This window comes from Mugil cephalus, chromosome 12 (genome assembly GCF_022458985.1).
Source record: "Mugil cephalus isolate CIBA_MC_2020 chromosome 12, CIBA_Mcephalus_1.1, whole genome shotgun sequence".
Lineage (NCBI taxonomy): Eukaryota > Metazoa > Chordata > Actinopteri > Mugiliformes > Mugilidae > Mugil > Mugil cephalus.
Genome location: NC_061781.1, coordinates 2,623,118 through 2,646,484, shown reverse-complemented (window position 1 = coordinate 2,646,484; position 23,367 = coordinate 2,623,118). Strand labels below are relative to the sequence as shown.

Genomic DNA, 23,367 nt, shown 5'->3' with positions numbered 1-23,367 from the left:
CCTCGATAGCTGCTTGAAAAGACGCACAAAAATGCCGCCGTCTATGGCCAAATTGCAGAGAGAATGTGCTAGGCAGGCTTTACCCAGACGCCTACTCAGTGTCGGCTTTAAGTGAAAAAACTTCGGCAAAGATCTCACCAATAATTTTTTACCAGTGATTGAGCAGCTACGGGACACACGTCGGTTTGTTTACAATGTTGGTCTGCTTGTAAAAAAGTGCAATGTGAATACCAGTGATGGGAATAACGACGTTAAAATAAATGGCGTTACTAACGGCGTTACTTTTTTCAGTAACGGGGTAATCTAACTAATTACTATTTCCACCTGTATAACGCTGTTTCCGTTACTGAAAATTAAATGGGGTGCGTTACTTGGTTCTCAGCCACGGGAGCCGCGAAGCTGTTTTTTTGCGAGGACAGGAGGGAGGGGCGAAACAACCGCATAGGTGATGATGATTCGCTAAGGTGGAGTAGGCTTTCACGTTAAGCCGATCACAGACAGTGTTCAGTTTATACACAAATCACACCCAACTACCAGAGGTAAGCGGCGGCAATGCTGAATGTGGAGGAAAAGTTGTGAGCCGTCACTGGTTGGACCGGGTCGACCCGGGTTTTTCTCTCTGACGCTGATATATCTGCCTCTTAGATTCTGACTCGACGGCCTGACAGACTGTATCATTGTAGAAGCTTCAGCTCAAAAACAAGTTTTGATCTTCTCCCGTAAAGACAGATCTTTGGAATGTAAAGATTGTTGGATTTTTTTTTTCAATCAAACAAATCAAATGTGTTGTTACATGATTGTGAAGGGAAGCGCATAGGTGAACGGCGACTGTGCGACTGTGTTTATATAGTTTGTATAGCGATCTCCCACACTTTAACGATCATGGCAGCGCCCTGCATCCGAGAAAAGAGGGACTTTGGCGGCAGATATCGGGCTCTGTGCAGGACATAGTGATTTATTCTAATATTAGCAGCCTTTTGAAAGAGCGGGGGTTTGACCGGCCCATTCTTCACTAACTAAACTAACTTTATCTGCAATGTAGGCGATGACGTATGAGGGAGGAAACAACAGGCACGCAGCTCTCACAGCTGCGAGGTCCGACCTGGAATTTGTGCCAATGTGAAGGCGGTATATGTCTACAAGTTGGGGTGTGAGGTGCAATAAATATTAAAATTTCTGTGTAATTATGTGTCTATATAATTCTACTCTATGCAACTGGGTTGTGAAACCTGCTAAGAAAAAATTCAAATTATTAGACATATTTAAACTTTAAAAAAAACAAACAAAAAAAAAAAAACAGTAACACAACAGTTACTTTTAGAAATGAGTAATTAAGTTACTAACTCAGTTACATTTGGGAGAAGTAACTAGTAACTATAACTAATTACTTTCTTAAAGTAACATGCCCGACACTGGTGAATACAAACCAAAACATGTTTTTTTTAAAAGGGCTGGACCAAAGCAAGTGAACTATCGGACTTTCCTGGTGTGAATACGCCCTTCGACAGATGTATGTTATGTTTTTCTGCTGTGTGTCTGGTGTGAAATGGTTTTCAATTATCAGGGTGTGCTGATGTTTTGTCAAATATTCTGCTCCACAAATGTAATTGTTCTGATATGTTTTCATGTCCTGCACCCATACAAACAAAGTCAGGAACATCTTACTGGTGTGTACCCAACACACACATTCACACACCTACACTCACATTCTATGGCTTTAGTTACACTAGTTTGAATAATGTGTGTGCATGTGCGTGTGTGTGTGTTTCGTTTCATTTCATTTCATAATTTAGCACAGACATGGCAAATATTGGGTCAGACCCTTTTCTCTTGGCAGACTGAGTGAGGGAGTTAAGTGTGTTATGACCAAGGAGAAAGAGGAGGGTTAGAGTGTGTCATCAGTTACCTATGTTTTTTGTACTGAAGATGGAGACCAAGGATGAAGCAGACCTCTGCTTTCCACAGCTCTTCAACAGCTCCTGCAAAAAGCCAGCGTCTCCTCACTCTGAACTTGTGCTCCTTCACATCGTGCTGTCCTCCATCTCTGTGCTGACCGTGGTTCTCAATCTGCTCGTCATCATCTCAGTCTCTCACTTCAGGCACAGAGTGTTTTGTTTTACAGCTGCTGTGGTTTTAATGTAAAGTGTCTTTAAGCTTGCAGTGATCGACATGGAGAAATTAGACTTTTACCGAAAACTGAAATCATGTTTTACAACAATGAACTTAATTTTCCGTCTATTGTGACCTCACTAGCTTTATGTGTCTGCATTTCATATGGTACAGGTGTGAAATATCAGTAAACATTCAAAGTCATTTTTTTTGGAAATGTCATGAGGATTTACTGGTTTATTTATTTTTGTATGTCCCTGCAGGAGGCTCCACACTCCCACTAACATCCTCCTCCTCTCTCTGGCCATCTCAGACTTTCTCGTCGGCCTCTTGTTGATGCCGGGAGAAATCCTCAACACAACCTGCTGGTTTCTCAGTGATCTCGCATGTACTCTGTATAATTATGCCTCTTACGTGATTACCAGTGCCTCAGTAGGAGACATGGTGCTCATATCAGTCGACCGCTATGTTGCAATTTGTGACCCCATGCACTACTCCTCCAGAATCACTGAGAAGAGAGTTAAACTCTGCGTTTGTCTGTGTTGGCTCTGCTCTGTTTTCTACACCTCTCTCATTTCAAAGGATGATTTTACTCAACTAGGTAAGAATAAAACCTGTTACGGAGAATGTGATGTTTCGGTGAGCTACACTGCAGGGGTTACTGATGTTATTTTAACATTTATTGTTCCCATCACTGTCATCGTAGTTCTATACATGAGAGTCTTTGTGGTGGCTGTGTCTCAGGCTCATGCCATGCGCTCTCACATTGCAGCCGTCACAGTCCAGGTTTCATTGACTCTAACAAAGAAATCTGAATTGAAAGCAGCCAGGACTCTTGGTGTTCTTGTAGTTGTCTTCCTAATATGCTTCTGCCCATATTATTGTGTTGCTCTTGCCAGTAATGACTCAGTCAGTAGCTCATATATAACTTTTGTCTTGTATCTGTTGTATTTCAACTCCTGTCTAAACCCTTTAATCTATGCACTGTTTTACCCCTGGTTTAGAAAAGCTATTAAACTCATTGTCACTCTGCAGATACTGAAGCCTGGTTCCAGTGACACCAACATAATGTAGAGAATGTGGAACTTGATCAACTGAATGTACAGATACTGACATGTTCTTATGATCATGTTGTTCAGTGAGACAATGATCACATTCAAATGTTTTTAATCTGTTGTGTGTAAGTGAGCGCTTTTTTCCCCTCTCTAGCAATCTTTCATAGTTTAATTTCATTTGTGTCCAGCAGTGTTGTTTTAAGGACGATTTGCCTCAACCAGGTGAACATAATTTCTGCTACAGAGATTTTTTTTTCATATATTATATGAATAAATATATAAATTTTTAATTGATTCTATACAGCAATGTTCCATCAACATTTTACATATACTATTTTCCAAAAATATGGAACATACACATACTCCACCAGTGAAGAGCAGAGACAGACATGTAAAATGTATGAATAAAAATTCTCCTATCCTTATTTTCACACCTCCCTTGCAGAGTTCATTTTCTCCTGTTGGAGGGTGAACACAACAAATAAAGCATATGAATGAATAAATCAATGAATAAATCTGTAGCCTGAACCAAGGGGATCAATAATCTACAATACACAATGTAATTACTACACGAAGTCTGCCCTCACTGGAAAAACAAAATCAATCACGTTTTTCTAGTAATTCTTAAATGTATCTGTTTTTAGTCTAGTTGAGAACATCAGCTTCTTTGAAGCATTAACTCTACCTCCATTTTAGGTGCATTTCCTGGTCCTCACTCAAATTAGTCAATATCCCTGTCATTTCATTTTCATGTTATAGCTTGACAAATACAAACTTTTGAACAAATTATTTTGAAATTCTTTTCATTTGAATCCCCTGAATTTTAAAAAAAAAAATATATAATGTCTGTATGAGAATGACATGATATAGTTAACATGACAATTTTGCAGTTTCATCACTTTGGTATGACTTCACCATTGTTTACGCTTAAGCATCTGTGTCTCTATGATTTAATGCTGCAACAGTGTCTCATAATGCACTATAGCAGGGGTGGGCAATTAATTTTTAAAAGGGGCCACATGAGAAACCTGAATTGTGTCAGAGGGGCACACCAATGGTAACTTGAACTTAATTCTGCTCAGCTGTCTTCCATTGTAAAATGCACTTAATTACATAATGTGTATCATTCAGATCATGAATATCTGGAGCTTCTTAATAATGAGGAGAACTGTTGTATGTTCAAAACGTAACATTTAATCACTGAGACGCAGCTGCAGTTTACAGGGTGAGTGAAAAACAGAGGACACGTGCTCAGAAACATCTTACAAATCCAGTCAAGTCACCTGTATAAACACACAATTCCGTTCTTATAGCTTCACAATAAGAGCATCTGACTCGTTTAACCAGGCCTTTTCAGAATAAAATAAGTCTATGGCAGCTGAATTATTACCATTACTGCAGTTCTTCTTACATGACAATTGTCAACATTATAACTGTAAATATTGTAAATAAAACAATTCTGCTCAACTTTTATCCATTGTAAAATTCACTTAATTACATATTTTGAATAGCTGGTACTGGTAACTGGGAGAATAAAATGATTCTGTAACTATTTATATTAGGCTATGTGAAATTGTGGTGTTTAGGTCAGATACAGAAATACAACAATACAACAAACAATAACTTGCAATGTTTTCGACCTCATTTCACCTCTTCAGTGAGAATAATCCAGTCTGTTCTGGGCTTGAACAAGGGCATTGAAATCTAGCTGAATGTCTGAGGTGGCTATGCGAAGGACAGCTGAGAGGTGGTCATCAGTCAGTGCGTTTACATGCAGGTGAAAAAAACGAATTATTGCCTTAATCGGACTATAACAGCAGAATGTAAGTTCATGTAAACACGTTACTCCGATTAAAAATCAGAGTTCTCATTATCCAATTGAGACACCCAGATAATGCGAATGAATCGGATTTTTCAATCAGAAAATTTGGTGCGCATGCTCCATGACCGCTGCGCTGGCGTGTGACCCCGGAACAAAAATGTCCGAGAAAGTCGGCCGCAGAAGAGGAAGAAGAGAAACGGAGACGTCTGAGGGATAGCGTGGATCTTATCTGCACCAGAAGTAGCGCAAACATTACGTACAAGGTTAAAAAATTTACTAATATCCGTCAGGTTGTTGTTTGAGATGCCGGTCCGCCGCATGAACGACTCTAGTTTATTATATCACGTAATAGGTCACCCGGAAATCAGGCCGTATTAATGTGGTATTAACCTGCTTAAAAGATACGTATCACCACCTAGTGTGGAAGAGGAGAACAGTTGTTCGATTTTTTTGCGCTGCATGTAAACTGGGACAAGGACTTTAGCGAGAAAGTCGAATATAGAGCATAGCTCGATTAGGCTATGCATGTAAACGCATTGAGCAATAGAGGATCTGTGTTTGGATTTGTTGAACTTCATCACTTCATCGTCTGTTCACATACAAATGCAGATCCAAAGAGGACTAGAATCCTCTGAGGATGCCTCCTCAGATGTGGAAAGCTCTCCTTTTTGAGGGTTGAGTAAAAGTCCAGCAGTAAAACTGACCTGAAGTGCTCTGCCAAAAGTGTGTCAGACTGCAGGTCAATGAGTTCCATCTGAACATCACTTGGCGCATTATCCACACTGCAGTTGAAGGGAGAAGAAACCATGTCCATTTCACTCTCAAGAGTTTTGAAATCTTGAAATCGCCTTGAAAACTCTCCATGCAGAGCTTCTAACATGGTTGAGTACACGTGGAGGTGATCGGCTGATCTTGTGGCTTCCTTTAGTGTTGACAAGTGGGTCAGAATGTTGTCCTTCACTTGGCTTCAGAGAAGCTGCAACTTTCTCATGAAAGCCTTCACTGCACTGTACATCTCATGCATAAAAGTGCCCTTGCACTGCAGTTTGGCATTTAGTTTGTTCATTAGTGCAGGCACATCTACGATGAATTTGAGGTCTTCCACCCAGTCTCCATCTGAAAGCCCTGGGATGTCATGTCCTTTCTTCACACAGAAATCCTGAATCTGGTCTCTCAGGTCCCAGACATTTTTCAGTACTTTGCCCAAGCTGAGCCACCTGATGGTGCAGTGATAGCTTATGACACCATGTTCAATCTCATTTTCCTCCAGAAGTGCAACAAATTGTCTGTGATTTAATGCTCTCGCTCTGATGAAGTTAACTATTTTAGTTACAGCACCAACAACATGGTTCATTTTTAACACTGTCTTACACAACACTTCCTGATGTATAATACAATGCAAAAAAGTCAATTTCTGCACAGGGTTAATTTCTGTCACTTTATCCTGCATTCTCTTTAAAAGTCCCACATTTCCCTTGTCAGATTTGGACAACCGTCTGTTGTCACACCTGCCAGCTTTTCCCATTTCAGTCCTTATTTGTCCAAACATGTATTTACCTCTGTGTACAAGTCATTACCAGTGGTCGTCCCTTTCATTGACTTTATGGCTGCCGGCTCCTCTGTGATTTGAAAGTCCACAGTTATCCCAGGTAAGAAGATGAGTAGCTGGGCGGTCTCACGTACATCGCAGCTCTCATCCAAAGCCAGAGAAAAACAGTCAAAATCGGCCGCTCTGTTCTTCAGCTGAAGCTCTAAGTTTCCAGCGATGTCCTCAACCCTTCTCGTTACAGTGCATCGGGAGAGTGACACGTTCTCAAACGTGTCCTTTTCTCTGGGCTTATCAGTGAAACAGAGTCCAATAAGTACTCCTTAACAAACTCTCTGTCGGAAAACGCCTTACTTTTTCTGGCGACTTTGTGAGAAATTACATAACTTGTCCTGACGGCTGCATCTCTGGGGGTGTGAAGTTTGGTAAAAAGTCCTTGTTGGGTTTGCAGTTTTGCTAGCAACGCAGCAACTCCCTTGCGTGCTCTTCATCGGACAGATTTCTGTATTTATCCTCATGCTTGGTCGTGTAGTGGTGATTCAAATTATAATCTTTAAACACAGGGTCTTCCGTAAAACAAATTAAGCACACGGCTTTACCTTTAATTTCTGTAAAGAAATACTTGGCAGTCCACGTCTTATTGAAAACACGGCATTCGTTCTCAACTTTTCTCTTCTTAGTGTGAGCTGACATCTTGAGGGTGACCTGGCTAGCATTACATATTGCTGTTCACCTTCACTGACAGCTCACATACGGAAAGAATGCTAACGCTGTTGCATTTGTATTTGCATTTGTATTTCACGCATCACATAGATATTTTTTTTAAATTTATATTGTAATTTATGATTGGCCTCACGCGGACCGGACAGGGACGCACAAAGGGCCAGATGCATTATACGCCTTAATAGGCCTGCACTGTTGTAACCTGAGCATCGTTGGACCTGTAACAAGTGTAAGCACACATGAAAATGACAAACATCAACTGATGAAAGTATGACCACTCTAAACAAGAGAATACAACGCGTTACAGGCTGAGCAGAAAGAAAAGCACAAAAATTGAAAACAAAATGTTGATATAAAAAGATCTTACTTAATTGAAACCAGATAAACAAAACGGAGCTAAACGAGATAAAATGTACAGTGCAAGATATTCGATATGAGAATTATAAATGATCTGAATAGTTGTGATGTAATTCTGAGAAACACTGACATCCCTTCATATACAGGGAACAATTTCCTCCTCCATGGCAAAGAAAACATGCCGTTTTCCTATATCTTTAATTTACTGGTTAAGGGCTACTTTCCATTCTTTTTTTTCTTTTTTCTTTTGGTGACACCGTCACATGTTGTTATTGTTAAATACAGGGATTTTCTGAAGACGATTGCAGAAGTTATCGATCGTTTCAATCATTCATTTCTATTTTATACCAAGTGGGTCAACGTGAGGCACAGAAGAGACTGCCTCCTCGATATATTGGAGATTATATAGGATATATAGGAGAGCATCAGCTGCTTGAAAAGACCCACAAATATGTTGACGTCTACAGCCAAATCGCAGAGAGAATGTGCCAGGCAGGCTTTACCCGGACTCCGACGTGGTGTCAACTTAAAGTGAAAAACCTTCGCCAAAGATTTTATCATTTTAGTGAACAACAACAGTAAAACACGAATATGTGATGTTATTTCTTCACTGACATTACGAAATTCAATCATTTTCCAGACTTTTGTTACACTAGTTTGAATAGTGTGTGTGTGTGTGTGTGTGTGTGTGTGTGTGTGTGTGTGTGTGTGTGTGTGTGTGTGTGTCTTTCATTTAATTTCATAATTTAGCACAGACATTGCAAATATTGGGTCAGACCCTTTTCCCTTGGCAGAGTGAGTGAGGGAGTGTAGTGTGTAATGACCAAGGAGAAAGAGGAGGGTTAGAGTGTGTCATCAGTTACCTATCTTTTTTGTACTGAAGATGGAGACCAAGGATGAGGTAGACCTCTGCTTTCCACAGCTCTTCAACAGCTCCTGCAAAAAGCCAGCGTCTCCTCACTCTGAACTTGTGCTCCTTCACATCGTGCTGTCCTCTATCTCGGTGCTGACCGTGGTTCTCAATCTGCTCGTCATCATCTCAGTCTCTCACTTCAGGCACAGAGTGTTTTGTTTTACAGCTACTGTGGATTTAATGTAAAGTGTCTTTGAGCTAGCAGTGATCGACATGGAGAAATTAGACTTTTACCGAAAACTGAAATCATGTTTTACAACAATGAACTTAATTTTCCGTCTATTGTGACCTCACTAGCTTTATGTGTCTGCATTTCATATGGTACAGGTGTGAAATATCAGTAAACATTCAAAGTCATTTTTTTTGGAAATGTCATGAGGATTTACTGGTTTATTTCTTTTTTGTATGTCCCTGCAGGAGGCTCCACACTCCCACTAACATCCTCCTCCTCTCTCTGGCCATCTCAGACTTTCTCGTCGGCCTCTTGTCGATGCCGGGAGAAATCCTCAACACAACCTGCTGGTTTCTTGGTGATCTCGCATGTACTCTTTATAATTATGTCTCTTACGTGATTACCAGTGCCTCAGTAGGAGACATGGTGCTCATATCAGTCGACCGCTATGTTGCAATTTGTGACCCCATGCACTACTCCTCCAGAGTCACTGAGAAGAGAGTTAAACTCTGTGTTTGTCTGTGTTGGCTCTGTTCTGTTTTCTACACCTCTCTCATTTCAAAGGATGATTTTACTCAACTAGGCAAGAATAAAACCTGTTACGGAGAATGTGATGTTTCGGTGAGCTACACTGCAGGGGTTACTGATGTTATTTTAACGTTTATTGTTCCCATCACTGTCATCGTAGTTCTATACATGAGAGTCTTTGTGGTAGCTGTGTCTCAGGCTCATGCCATGCGCTCTCACATTGCAGCTGTCACAGTCCAGGTTTCATTGACTCTAACAAAGAAATCTGAATTGAAAGCAGCCAGGACTCTTGGTGTTCTTGTAGTTGTCTTCCTAATATGCTTCTGCCCATATTATTGTGTTGCTCTTGCCGGTAATGACTCAGTCAGTAGCTCGTATATGACTTTTGTCTTGTATCTATTGTATTTCAACTCTTGTCTAAACCCTTTAATCTATGCACTGTTTTACCCCTGGTTTAGAAAAGCTATTAAACTCATTGTCACTCTGCAGATACTGCAGCCTGGTTCCAGTGAGGCCAACATAATGTAGAGAATGTGGAACTTGATCAACTGAATGTACAGATACTGATACTATGTTCTTATGATCATGTTGTTCGGTGAGACAATGATCACATTCAAATGGTTTCAGTTTAATCTGTTGTGTGTAAGTGAGCGCTTTTTTTCCCCTCTCTAGCAATCTTTCATAGTTTCATTTCATTTGCCTGGTTGACGATTTGCCTCAACCAGGTGAACATAATTCCCACTACATAGATTTCTTTTTTCATATATTATATGAATAAATATATACTTTTTTCATGGATTCTATACAGCAATGTTCCATCAACATTTTACATATACTATTTTCCAAAAATATGGAACACCACTGAAGAGCAGACAGACACATATAACTTCTCAAGTAAACATACAGTAGAGCGAATGTGATGTAAAATGCATGAATAAAAATACTCCTATCCTTATTTTCACACCTCCCTTGCAGAGTTCATTTTCTCCTGTTGGAGGGTGAACACAACAAATAAAGCATATGAATGAATAAATCAATGAATAAATCTGTAGCCTGAACCAAGGGGATCAATAATCTACAATACACAATGTAATTACTACACAAAGTCTGCCTTCACTGGAAAAACAAAATCAGTCACGTTTTTCTAGTAATTCTTAAATGTATTTGTTTTTAGTCTAGTTGAGAACATCAGCTTCTTTGAAGCATTAACTCTACCTCCATTTTAGGTGTATTTCCTGGTCCTCACTCAAATTAGTCAATATCCCTGTCATTTCATTTTCATGTTATAACTTGACAAATACAAACTTTTGAACAAATTATTTTGAAATTCTTTTCATTTGAATCTACTGAATTAAATATATATATATATATATATATATAACATCTGTATGACAATGACATGATATAGTTAACATGACAATTTTGCAGTTTCATCACTTTGGTATGACTTCACCATTGTTTACGCTTAAGCATCTGTGTCTCTATGATTTAATGCTGCAACAGTGACCTACTGCACTATAGTAACCTGAGGATCATTGGACCTGTAACAAGTGTAAGCACACATTTAAATGCCAAACATCAACTGATGAAAGGACATTTATTTTAGTATGACCACTCTAAACAAGAGAATACAACACGTTACACGCTGAGCAGAAAGAAAAACACAAAAATTGAAAACAAAATGTTGATATAAAAAGATCTTACTTAAAATTGAAACCAGACAAACGAAACAGAGTTAAACGAGATAAAATGTACAGTGCAAAGAAATTCAATGAGAATTATAAATGATCTGAATAGTTGTGATGTAATTCTGAGAAACACTGACATTGGACAGATTCATCCTTTCACGATCCAGGCTTATAAATGCATATCCAGTTCTAAACAGACAATCTCCCAGTGTGTGTGTCTGGAGCACTCTGACTCAAACCAGAACATTCGGAGACAGTTTACCCATAAGCCATTAGGCTACTGAACGGCTAAAATACCTGACATACACAGACACGCGATATTCTGCCTTTATCCTGATTTTGTTCCATTTCTATTCTATATATTTTATTTTATTTTATTATACACGTTTATCCTGTTATTCTACTTTTCCTCTGTGAAGTTAATTTATTACTGTTTCTTTCCTGGCTTACCTGACTCTGTCAGTAATTGTTTTGCATTCTTTGTCCTCAATCCTTCTTATCTGCTGTTTCAAAAAATAATTTGTAACTTGTTCAGATTAGACAATATCAAAATTCAAGTCGTGTCACTTCCACAATGTGTTCATGAAAGCATAGAGGTGTGAAATACCGTTTCTCCCAGTCCAACCGTGCTAGATATTTATTGACTCTACTTTCACTCTGTTTTTACCACAATATATTACAACACTGAGAACAAAAGAAATATATGAACAGAAGATATACAGGGGGACTCTATGAATGGAACTTTAACTGTACAGTGAAAGTTCACTGTTATTGATACAAACGACTGTACTCTGTATTGATCTCTACAAATACACAGTATAAGTGTAGATGCAAAAGTTAACTAACAACGAATGCATATTGGTGATTGTTACAGAATAGATACATATTCTTTTTGAGAATGCAACTTTATTGTGAACTGTAGGTTCAAGATTTAATTTTATAGTGAATGAACATTGTTATTGACATATATGCAGAGTACAGAGAACATTGCTGCGAGTAGAAGATAGTATTTGTTGTATTTGCATATAGTTGTTTCATAAACCAAGATGGTGTAGTTCAGACACATCCTCAATGATGAAGCAATGGTCATAGGGTTTTTCTGGACTCAGACTATCAGACACCTTCACCTTAATGACCTCTGTGGCCTCACTGATGGTTCTGATGGCATCTCCTGCTACCCTCTAATTCTGAGGAACCTGAATGATCGGTGCAGAGATTGCCCCAGGAAACCCCTGCAGCCCACCTCAAAGACTTACAACAGGCCCTCCAGCCATTCTCCCGACATGCCTCCACCAGCTCCAGGTATTTGGAACTTACAGTCCATGGCCACTGTCCTGCTGTGGTGTTCCTCTTCTGCGCAGACCTCATCCTGCACCCACTGCTGTCTCTCTCTCCCCTGTCATCTGTCAAACTTTGGTCTTGTGTGGCTATCAAGACCTGCTTGACCCACTGCCACAGTGCCTAATAAGACACCATACGTCAGCCTTGATTTTGCCTGAATGACTGCCTCCTGAGGATGGCACTTACTTCCCATTTTCACCAAAATGCCTGCAAAGGAGACTCTCTGTCTTGTGAGTCTCCTTAGACTAGCAACTCTCTGGCTGTTGTGACACAAATCACATATCCATGTGTGTATTGGTATTGGGGTTTGGTGGGTGTTTGGAACAGGGACACTAGGGAATAGTTCTGACTTAGGGCTCGTTTAGTCCACGTGAAACAGACCTTTTGGGTATGTGTGAATACAAATCAGCTCTGGTGCGGACCAAACAAGTAACCGAGACCACCTCTGCAGCTGGGACTCGGTTCACTTGTTTGGTCCACACCAGAGTCTGTAATGAACCCTGGTACGCTTTGTTTGTCCTGTAAATGCAATCAGAACCTTTTCCGAATCAAATGCAACATCTGAGCACCTTTCAGGATTAAATGGGCTTCTGTTTGTAAAGATTCACCATACACACAAGGGGGATCTTTTCAGAACAACAGTACCTTTAAATGTAATTAATATCTTATGGAAAAACTGACCCTGGGAAGAGACACGCCAGGACAATTCATAATGATATTCAAGTAGTCCGCTTGCCTGTATATTCTTGAAGGCTATTTATGTTTATTTTTCCGGAGTAACTAAGTAGCTACGTTTTTTTCAGGTCTTACGTTAAAGGTCCACACGTCATCCATTGTTCTTTCTTGGTCTCCTGCTTCTCCGCCCCTTCCCTAAGACACATCCTCCCTATATCACCTTGTTTTGTAGTTATAAAAAATAGTTATTTATTGTTTATTGATTTAATAAACAATAAATCAACAATCCCACTGACAGAAAGACCACACATTCCACACCCCTTCATATACAGGGAACAATTTCCTCCTCACATGGCAAAGAAAACATGCCATTTTCCTATATCTTTAATTTTACTGCGTTAAGGGCTACTTTCCATTATTTATTTTTCTTTCATTGTTCTTTTGGTGACACCATCACACATTGTTATTGTTAAATGCAGGGATTTTCTGAAGACAATTGCAGAACTCATCGGTCGTTTCATTCATTCATTCATTCATTCAGTCATTCGTTTCTATTTTATACCAAGAATGAGCCATGGGTCAACGTGAGGCACAGAAGAGATGCACTGCCTCCTATATATGGCCGAAGGAGAGCATCAGCTGCTTGAAAAGACGCACAAAAACGTCTATGGCCAAATTGCAGAGAGAATGTGTTAGGCAGGCTTTACTCAGTCTGAGTAACTCAGTCTGAGTAAACCCTGCTTGTAAAAAAGTGCAATGTGAATACCAGTGATGAGAATAACGACGTTAAAATAAATGGCGTTACTAACGGCGTTACTTTTTTCAGTAACGGGGTAATCTAACTAATTACTATTTCTATCTGTATAACGCTGTTTCCGTTACTGAAAATTAAATGGGGTGCGTTACTTGGTTCTCAGCCACGGGAGCCGCGAAGCTGTTTTTTTGCGAGGACAGGAGGGAGGGGCGAAACAACCGCATAGGTGATGATGATTCGCTAAGGTGGAGTAGGCTTTCACGTTAAGCCGATCACAGACAGTGTTCAGTTTATACACAAATCACACCCAACTACCAGAGGTAAGCGGCGGCAATGCTGAATGTGGAGGAAAAGTTGTGAGCCGTCACTGGTTGGACCGGGTCGACCCGGGTTTTTCTCTCTGACGCTGATATATCTGCCTCTTAGATTCTGACTCGACGGCCTGACAGACTGTATCATTGTAGAAGCTTCAGCTCAAAAACAAGTTTTGATCTTCTCCCGTAAAGACAGATCTTTGGAATGTAGAGATTGTTGGATTTTTTTTTCAATCAAACAAATCAAATGTGTTGTTACATGATTGTGAAGGGAAGCGCATTGGTGAACCGCGACTGTGCGACTGTGTTTATATAGTTTGTATAGCGATCTCCCACACTTTAACGATCATGGCAGCGCCCTGCATCCGAGAAAAGAGGGACTTTGGCGGCAGATATCGGGCTCTGTGCAGGACATAGTGATTTATTCTAATATTAGCAGCCTTTTGAAAGAGCGGGGGTTTGACCGGCCCATTCTTCACTAACTAAACTAACTTTATCTGCAATGTAGGCGATGACGTATGAGAGAGGAAACAACAGGCACGCAGCTCTCACTGCTGCGAGGTCCGACCTGGAATTTGTGCCAATGTGAAGGCGGTATATGTCTACAAGTTGGGGTGTGAGGTGCAATAAATATTAAAATTTCTGTGTAATTATGTGTCTATATAATTCTACTCTATGCAACTGGGTTGTGAAACCTGCTAAGAAAAAATTCAAATTATTAGACATATTTAAACTTAAAAAAAAAAAAAAACAGTAACACAACAGTTACTTTTAGAAATGAGTAATTAAGTTACTAACTCAGTTACATTTGGGAGAAGTAACTAGTAACTATAACTAATTACTTTCTTAAAGTAACATGCCCGACACTGGTGAATACAAACCAAAACATGTTTTTTTTAAAAGGGCTGGACCAAAGCAAGTGAACTATCGGACTTTCCTGGTGTGAATACGCCCTTCGACAGATGTATGTTATGTTTTTCTGCTGTGTGTCTGGTGTGAAATGGTTTTCAATTATCAGGGTGTGCTGATGTTTTATCAAATATTCTGCTCCACAAATGTAATTGTTCTGACAGGTTTTCATGTCCTGCACCCATACAAACAAAGTCAGGAACATCTTACTGGTGTGCACCCAACACACACATTCACAAACCTGCACTCACACTCTATGGCGTTAGTTACACTAGTTTGAATAATGTGTGTGTGTGTGTGTGTGTGTGTGTGTGTGTGTGTGTTTCATTTAATTTCATAATTTAGCACAGACATGGCAAATGTTGGGACAGAATCTTTTCCCTGGGCAGAGTGAGTGAGGGAGTGAAGTGTGTTATGACCAAGGAGAAAGAGGAGGGTTAAAGTGTGTCATCAGTTACCTATGTTTTTTGTACTGAAGATGGAGACCAAGGATGAAGCAGACCTCTGCTTTCCACAGCTCTTCAACAGCTCCTGCAAAAAGCCAGCGTCTCCTCACTCTGAACTTGTGCTCCTTCACATCATGCTGTCCTCCATCTCTGTGCTGACTGTGGTTCTCAATCTGCTCGTCATCATCTCAGTCTCTCACTTCATGCACAGAGTGTTTTGTTTTACAGCTACTGTGGTTTTAATGTGAAGTGTCTTTGAGCTTGCAGTGATTGACATGGAGGAATTAGACTTTTACCGAAAACTGAAATCATGTTTTACAACAATGAATTTAATTTTCCGTCTATTGTGACCTCACTAGCTTTATGTGTCTGCATTTCATATGGTACAGGTGTGAAATATCAGTCAATTGTGTCCTTATCCTGACAATCTTTGTGCGTGGTGTTTCACACAGTGCCTAATCCTGTTTGATTATGAAGGGTGGCAATGGCGATTCCAACATTAGGCCCTAATTGTTGGAATGGCAACACATAACCCTTTAATCAAACGTCCCATCATTCCGAAAATGTTTGCCTCCTAAGGTCGGAATGGTGGTATGTTATTGTTATGATCGTAGGGGTCATAATTTGTGTTCTATGTTGGTTTTCTCTCTGTTTTCTCTGGATGCTGCTTATAGGAGTGAGTCCTGGAGGCTGCTGATTGGAGGGAGTCCTGGAGGCCGCGGTTTTAAAAGTGGAGCCGGCAACAGACACTCTCTCTCGCTGCTAAAGATAAAGATTAGATTAAAGATTAGAGAGAAATATAGCCCTGATGTAAGCTTATATATAGTAATTATGGCATGCCATTCAGGAAATTAATCTTTGAATTGAATGAGCCCTCAATATATTGAATGAAACTTTGAATATATGAAATGAAACTTTGAATATATTGAGTGAATCCCTGAATATATTCAATGAAACTTTGAATATGTTGAATTTATACATATTTATTAATATTTACTGTACTTTAATTGCACCCTACTTATATCCTTTTTGATCTACAGTTTTAGTTTTATTTAGTTTTTACTGATTTATGTTAGATTTACTATGTATTCTCTTGTTTTCAAATGAGCAGTGATTGTATCTTCATGTATCATGTTTTGGAATGACAATGAAAAACCTTGAAACTTTCAAATACCCTGAAATAGCATCATAAATAGCATCTTAATTCACATTTCATTTTGTGGTTGAATGTGCCTTTAAAAAAAAGGTTAGTTTGGCAGCACTAAGATGACAAAGGAATCAAAAATTCCTTTTTAACAGGACATCTTGAGCAGAACCTGCCTCGTATTGGGGGAACCATCTGCTTGAGGCTGGAGAGAAAAGAGAAAAAAAGAGTGCAGCAGATTGATAATGAATAAAAAAAAGAATGGGTCTAGTTGGAAGGCCTAATGGTTATACAAAGTGCTCATAAAGTTATCACTGCGATAAAACAGAGAATGGTGGCATGAAACTGTCAGTGACAACAGTAGGTCTGTTACAGGTAAATTAGTTGGTATAAATATTCATGTAAGAGGTGTTAAAAACAGGTTCAAAAAATATGCATTGAGAGAAATGGATAAATATAAACCCTCTGCACTTTTCTTTTCTGAGAGCTGAGTCTTTTGCCATTGCTCCTAAAGAAGAGCCATCTCATTCAGCTAACCTAATCGCTCATTATTTAGTACAGTTCATAGTCTAGTATTTTAGCCGAACACAGCAAATACATATCGTTTGTATGTTGATAAACCCTTTTGCATTCAGTGTTTTCAAGAGAAGCCTAATACGCCTAATGTCTCATTTTGTGCAGTTACTCTGACGAAAGAAGTATTACTTTTAATATTTCAATAAAACTTTAATTAAGCAAACAAAGCAGTGACGGGCAAAAGAAAAAAAGAAGTAGGGAATAGGAATCGGCTTATTCAATTCAATTCAATTTTATTTATATAGTGCCAATAACAATACAAATTGTCTCAAGACACTTCACAAAAACCAGCCTGCAGCCCTTTGTGCAGCACTTTGTGTTGCATGTCTATGCATGAAAGGTGCTCTATAAATAAAGTTTGATTTGATTTGATTTGATTTGATGATGATGAATTGGATTTGAAGCTGGATTCCACAAAGTTCTATACTGATAGCAAAGTGGTCCTTGGCTATATCTATAATGGATCTAGACAATTCTATATCTACGTTTATAATATAATTCAGCGCATTCGCCAAACCACAAAACCTGAGCAATGGCACTATGTGCGCTGCACCAAGGTCTATTCCTGCCTCACTCTTGACACAGGCGGCATGGTTACAAGGCCCTAACTTCTTGCTCAACTCTCCCAGCGAAGCAGAGCCAGTTCAGTCCTTTGACCTGGTCAAACCATATTTGGACATAGATATCCGTCTACAAGTGTGGAGCTATGCCACAAAGTCAAGGAGACATGAAGGTGGTGGTGGGGGAAGTGGGGACTGCCACTGCTACTTCTTAGTCAGACTGAATTGGGTAACGTTTAACGCCTTTATCATTAAAAGTGCTAAAGAAAAAACACATCAACATGAAGTCTGATGTGCTTAAATCCAATTTGTTATTTCCTAATATGGACACAATTGACTGATTACCTTTAAAAACGATATTAGATCGATGTATGTCGTCCGGAAGGCCAACTTGCCGAGCACAGAGTGCTGCAGTTGGATTGTAGGAAAATGTAGTGAGTGGATGAATCGTTACACCCCTAATTATTATTATAATATATTTCGAATTTATGAAAGGTTTTTATATTGATTGATATTTGAATATGACAGAGTGGACAACATCCAACTGGCTTGACAACATCCAACTACATACTACAGTACTACAGTACTTTGAAACGTTTCACTGTTTCAGCCTCCATGGAAGAAAGACATTGGTAGTAATGTCACTAACAACATCAGAGGTTTCTTCATTATTTATATTTCTGAAAACATTCTTAGTTTACAGCACACCCCCACACACACACCTGCATAGAACTTTTGCACAGTGCTGTACATGTTCAAAATTACTAGTTTTGTGAAATAACTTGTTGTGAACAATAAAAAATGTAATTTATTATTACTTAATCACTTATTACGCACACTGTAGTTAGCAGTGCAGTCTGTGGGACATGCCAAAATCATGTACACCCAGTGAAACTGTGAACATTTCTTACTTGGTACACGGAATTCAGGGAGAAAAGGCAGACAGGGCAGAAAGGGGCTAGAGACACAAAATCCAAAAAAAAAAATAAAATAAAATAAAATAAAATAAAACATTCTAAGTCCAAAAGACAAAGACATGCAGACAATCTGAAAGTAAGTCCTGGAACGCTTGATAGAAGACAAATCCATTAATGTTGGAGTGGATGAATTAATTTGAAACACTTTACCAGCAAACAGTATTTCTTGGTGCATTAATTTCATGACTGTTTCAATTTCCTAAATTAATTCACAGCATAATAGCTTAAACTGAAGACATTTTGACATGATTAATGTGTAGCTGACGTTTTCCCGTCTCCTTCCAGGCAACTTCACACACCCACTAACATCCTCCTCCTGTGAGTGAGGAAAAGCTACCTAACTTCTAGAGTGGCCAGATTATTACACTTTTCAAACTCATTAAGGCCAACAAACAACCCCAGATTTCTTTTATCCACAATCCATATTTTAACCAAATCCAAATTTAATAAACTCGCCATGCCAACAGGGATTATCTGCGAAGACATTGCAGACCGCTTCAGAAGTAAAATTGATAATATCAGATCCAGTCTTTTAACTCTCCAGAATATTAATTTTAACACACCTGAACCATTGTTTTCACTTGAGGAAATAAAAGAGAGCTTAGCCCTGGTTGATGCAGGGACCCTGGGGCAAGTTTTATCCTAAGCAAACCCAACAACCTGCCTTTCAGATGCAATTTCCAATTAAGAAAATTTCATGAATTCTTTGGAGAACAGATTTTAAATATTGTAAATTGCTCTCTTCAGATGGGTGTCTTCCCCACTGTCTTCAAAGCAACGGTGGTGAAGCCCCTCCTGAAGATGAGTAATTAAGAAAAGAAAAAAAAGTTTTTAAATCACCTTAAGTATTTCTTGATTAGAAAAACTTCAGACTGGTTTTAGGATGAATCACAGTACAGAGATAGTCCTATTAAACTTATTGGATCTTGGTGTTGCCTTTGTCACAGTTGGCCATAACATTTTATTAAAGACTCCGTAACCTGGTCCGCATCTCTGTTACTGTTTATAACTGGTTTAGTTCTTGTCTCACAGATCGACTTTTCTTTTTAAGTATGGAAACATGTTCCTCCAGAACACATAAAATTAAGTGTGGCGTGCCCCAAGCAAGTTACGGCTTGATGGCAGTTGTTGCTGCTCAGGGTGGTCCAACCAGTTATTAGGTTTAGAAAGCAATCACTTTTTCACACATTGTCATGGATTTGTTTTCTCTTACTGATGAAAACCCTAATTTAAAAATTTGATTTTGTGTTTTTTTCTTGTAGAATCGTTGACTAATATTTAAATTTATGTGATGATCTGAAACATTAAGTGTGACAAACATGCAAAAAACACAAGAAATCAGGGGGCTGACACTTTCTCACATCACTGTAGATAGGCCAGCTTCGCAGACAGTTGCATCTAACTTTAACTTATGACAGACAAATGGGCAGGGCACAAAGGAAGCATGACTTGTGTAGAGAGAAAGAGGATGGACATAATTCTACAGAGACTAAAACAGATGAGGGGAGGGATGTAGAACTAGATAAAGCAGCTATATGACGAAGAGTTGGTCAGAGAGCTGCTGGTACTGTAGCTGTCTGATGATGGAGATCCAGGACCAAGTGGAGCTCTGTTTTCCACATCTCCTCAACACATCCTGCAGGAAGCCCATGTAACGGGTACCGTAGCAACGGCACCCTGGTTAACAGTTAAGTTCCTGAAAACAGGAGAGGGATGAGGACGCGGCTTGTCAGTTTCAAGGCACTTGCAGTAATTTTTATTAAAGTTTCACTTTTAAATACACTCTTGTGTTAAATGTCTCTTTTTTATATTCAACATATTCAGTGTTCAATGTCCTTTGAGCATTCTCAATGAATTTCAGTGTCCATGTCAATACAAAAACTCAAAATGTTCTTCAGTACAAAGTCCATAACAGAATACATCTCTTTTCTCCAAAATACATGTTCACTTACTCTTCAGCTTAGTATTTTAACCTATTTATCAAAAATGAAATACATAGACCATGGTATATTAACCAGCATAATGTTCAAGTTACTTTTTAACTCTTCATCAAAGTATTTTACTTCGTTTCAAATCAAGACAGTACTGCATTTTACCACTGGAAACCCAAAGTGCTTAATGTAAACAAAACTCGTTTTAAACAGTCACCTTTCTTTCCTCCATGAACATTCCTAGCCAAATCACATTTCAAAACGAATGGTTGGGACCTTACAGACGGCAAAGTAAACGCTACACATCAACATTGTAAGTTTCTAAAACATTACTGAGGCGTACGTTCACGTGGGGGAGGCGTGTGCATTAAACTGAGTTGCTTTCAACAACCATGTAGACAGCGCGTGATCACTACACTTTTAAACGGTTAGACTTCACCTCCGTGTTTCAAACTTACTTCAAACAAAACCGCCAAAAGTCTCCGACGAAAATTACTTGACTAAAATAGTTCACAGACATCCCCAATACATTCCGGCATGGCTAAATCCTAGTTTCAAAGCATATTTGAACATTTACAAACCTGAAAACAGGAGAGGGATGAGGACGCGGCTTGTCAGTTTCAAGGCACTTGCAGTAATGAGGGGAAAACGCAATGCAAGTCACTAAAACCGAACCCGCCCTCGCCCCCTGCTGGCATGGAGCAAACATTGCAATATACACATTGAATAGGAAAATAAACCACCGCAAAAATAGATGCAATCTCTTTGGGGTACCTTTTTTCAAAATGGATTACAATAAATTGTATTCAAAATAAAAGACAATTTTTCTCTTTTTACTCTTTTTCAAAAACACAAAATGTGACACTTTTGTGGTCGTCACACCCACACTTCACTGGTCTGAAGCTGTGCTCCTGAACATTCTGCTATCGTCCATCTCTGTGATCACGGTGGTTCTCAACTTGCTGGTCATCATCTCAGTCTCCCACTTCAGGCAGAGATTCGCTCCTCAACGAAACCTAGAGTTCACTTGATACATAGGATGTGCATTATCTGTTAATGTTGGAGTGGATGGATTAATTTGACACACTTTACCTGCGAACAATATTACTTGGTGCCTTTAAAGTTAAGATTGTTTCAGTTCCCTAAACTAAAGCACAGCGTAATAACTTAAACTGAAGACATTTTGACGTGACTTATGTGTAATTAATGCTTTTCTGTCTCCTTCCAGGCAGCTTCACACACCCACTAACATCCTCCTCCTCTCTCTGGCTGTGTCAGACTTTCTTGTGGGCCTGCTGTTCATGCCGGTAGAAATCTTTAGGACAACAGCTTGCTGGGTATTTGGAGATACCATATGTGTTTTTTATTGTTTACTCTCCTCGACCATTATCTGCGTTTCAGTAGGACAAGTAGTCCTCATATCAGTCGACCGTTATGTGGCTATTTGTCATCCTCTGCATTACCCCACCAGAATCACTGTGCCAAGAATCAGACTCAGTGTCTGTCTATGTTGGCTCTGTTGTGCTTTGTACAGCAGTTATTATGTGAAGGATGTCCTGACTCAACCAGGCAAAAGTAAATCCTGCTATGGAGAATGTGTTTTACCCTTAGACCAAATAACACTATCTGTTGATGCTGTTTTAAATTTCAGTATCACAGTTGCTGGTATCATAGTTCTCTATCTGAGAGTATTTGTGGTGGCTGTGTCTCAGGCTCGTGCCATGCGCTCTCTTATTACAGCTGACACAGTCCAGGTTTCATTGACTCTGACAAGAAAGAAATCAGAGTTGAAAGCAGCCAGGACTCTTGGTGTTCTTGTAGTTGTATATCTGATATGTTACTGCCCTTTATACTGTTACGCTTTAATTGGGGACAGTGTGATCAGTCAGTCATTTGTCACTGTTGTCATCTTCTCTTTTTATTTAAATTCTTGTTTAAACCCTGTCATCTATGCACTGTTCTATCCCTGGTTTAGAAGGAGTATTAAACACATTGTCACTCTGCAGATACTGAAGCCTGGGTCCCGTGAGGTCAACATACTGGAGAGAGACTGTTAAAGATCTGAAATAACACAAGCATTACAAAACTGATGTCATTGATACTGCAGCAATTTTATTTAAACTAAAGACAAGAGAGACAAATAGCTCTGATGTAAGCTTTTATCTTTACACATATGCACAAAAGTATAATTTTATGGGTCGCTATACAGAAACTGATGATGAATTTTCATGTAAAACGTGTAAAACATAGATTTTTCGTTTCCCAGGTGATGTAGTGCCATTTAGATGTTTGTAATAAACTGTACAGATACTTTGGACTCCTGAATGAGAACGTTGATTTATAATTTATGGAGGTTCAAGCGAGGTAGCTAGAGAAGTGTAGTCCTCTCATCCATCTACAGGTACATGGTACAGAAACTGCTCAGTTGCAGACAGAAAGTCTTTGCAGTGAGTAGTGTAGTCAGCACAGAGGATCACCAGCTTTCCTACAATCGTTGACATTTACAACAGCAGATGGAGGAAAAGTACAATATATCTTTAGAAGTTCAATATCTGTATATTTATACATATTCATTAATGCTTACTGTACTTTAGCATTTAGATCTTAATGGGCCCACTTTGCTTCAGCCCAAGTTCACATTTGTAGGATGTGTTTAAGGCTTTTTTAATGTTGTCCACAACTGCATTGTTTTTAATCATTGTATATTTGTTTTGGTTTAATGTGCCTCTAAGAAAATGTTTGTTTGGTACACAACCCAGAGCCTGACACCTCTATGGCAACACTAAGATGACAATGTCTCATCTCATCTTCTACAGAGACCTGTCCA

The 23,367-nt window shown here is 39.2% G+C and overlaps 3 protein-coding genes across 3 annotated transcripts; all 3 read left to right on the top strand.

Annotated features, from left to right (window-relative positions):
• The first annotated feature begins 1,926 nt into the window (after window positions 1–1,926).
• Window positions 1,927–3,183, top strand: LOC125017926 (trace amine-associated receptor 13c-like). Its single transcript, XM_047601497.1, has 2 exons — window positions 1,927–2,099; window positions 2,373–3,183. Exons 1-2 carry the CDS (start codon window positions 1,927–1,929, stop codon window positions 3,181–3,183), a joined length of 984 nt encoding a protein of 327 aa, XP_047457453.1.
• A 5,312-nt stretch (window positions 3,184–8,495) lies between these two features.
• Window positions 8,496–9,753, top strand: LOC125017872 (trace amine-associated receptor 13c-like). Its single transcript, XM_047601398.1, has 2 exons — window positions 8,496–8,668; window positions 8,943–9,753. The coding sequence occupies exons 1-2, from the start codon at window positions 8,496–8,498 to the stop codon at window positions 9,751–9,753; spliced, it is 984 nt and encodes a 327-aa protein (XP_047457354.1).
• Window positions 9,754–15,384: 5,631 nt separating this feature from the next.
• Window positions 15,385–22,736, top strand: LOC125018167 (trace amine-associated receptor 13c-like). The gene is made up of 2 exons (XM_047601913.1): window positions 15,385–15,557; window positions 21,769–22,736. The coding sequence occupies exons 1-2, from the start codon at window positions 15,385–15,387 to the stop codon at window positions 22,595–22,597; spliced, it is 1,002 nt and encodes a 333-aa protein (XP_047457869.1). The 3' UTR covers window positions 22,598–22,736.
• Window positions 22,737–23,367: the final 631 nt, after the last annotated feature.

Excerpts from the sequence above, each read along its gene's own strand:
- LOC125017872 (XM_047601398.1), top strand. The coding sequence starts at position 8,496 with ATGGAGACCAAGGATGAGGTAGACCTCTGCTTTCCACAGCTCTTCAAC. Across the intron at positions 8,669-8,942 it reads ATCTCAGTCTCTCACTTCAG|GAGGCTCCACACTCCCACTA; the intron begins GCACAGAGTGTT and ends ATGTCCCTGCAG.
- LOC125018167 (XM_047601913.1), top strand. The coding sequence starts at position 15,385 with ATGGAGACCAAGGATGAAGCAGACCTCTGCTTTCCACAGCTCTTCAAC. Across the intron at positions 15,558-21,768 it reads ATCTCAGTCTCTCACTTCAT|GCAGCTTCACACACCCACTA; the intron begins GCACAGAGTGTT and ends GTCTCCTTCCAG.
- LOC125017926 (XM_047601497.1), top strand. The coding sequence starts at position 1,927 with ATGGAGACCAAGGATGAAGCAGACCTCTGCTTTCCACAGCTCTTCAAC. Across the intron at positions 2,100-2,372 it reads ATCTCAGTCTCTCACTTCAG|GAGGCTCCACACTCCCACTA; the intron begins GCACAGAGTGTT and ends ATGTCCCTGCAG.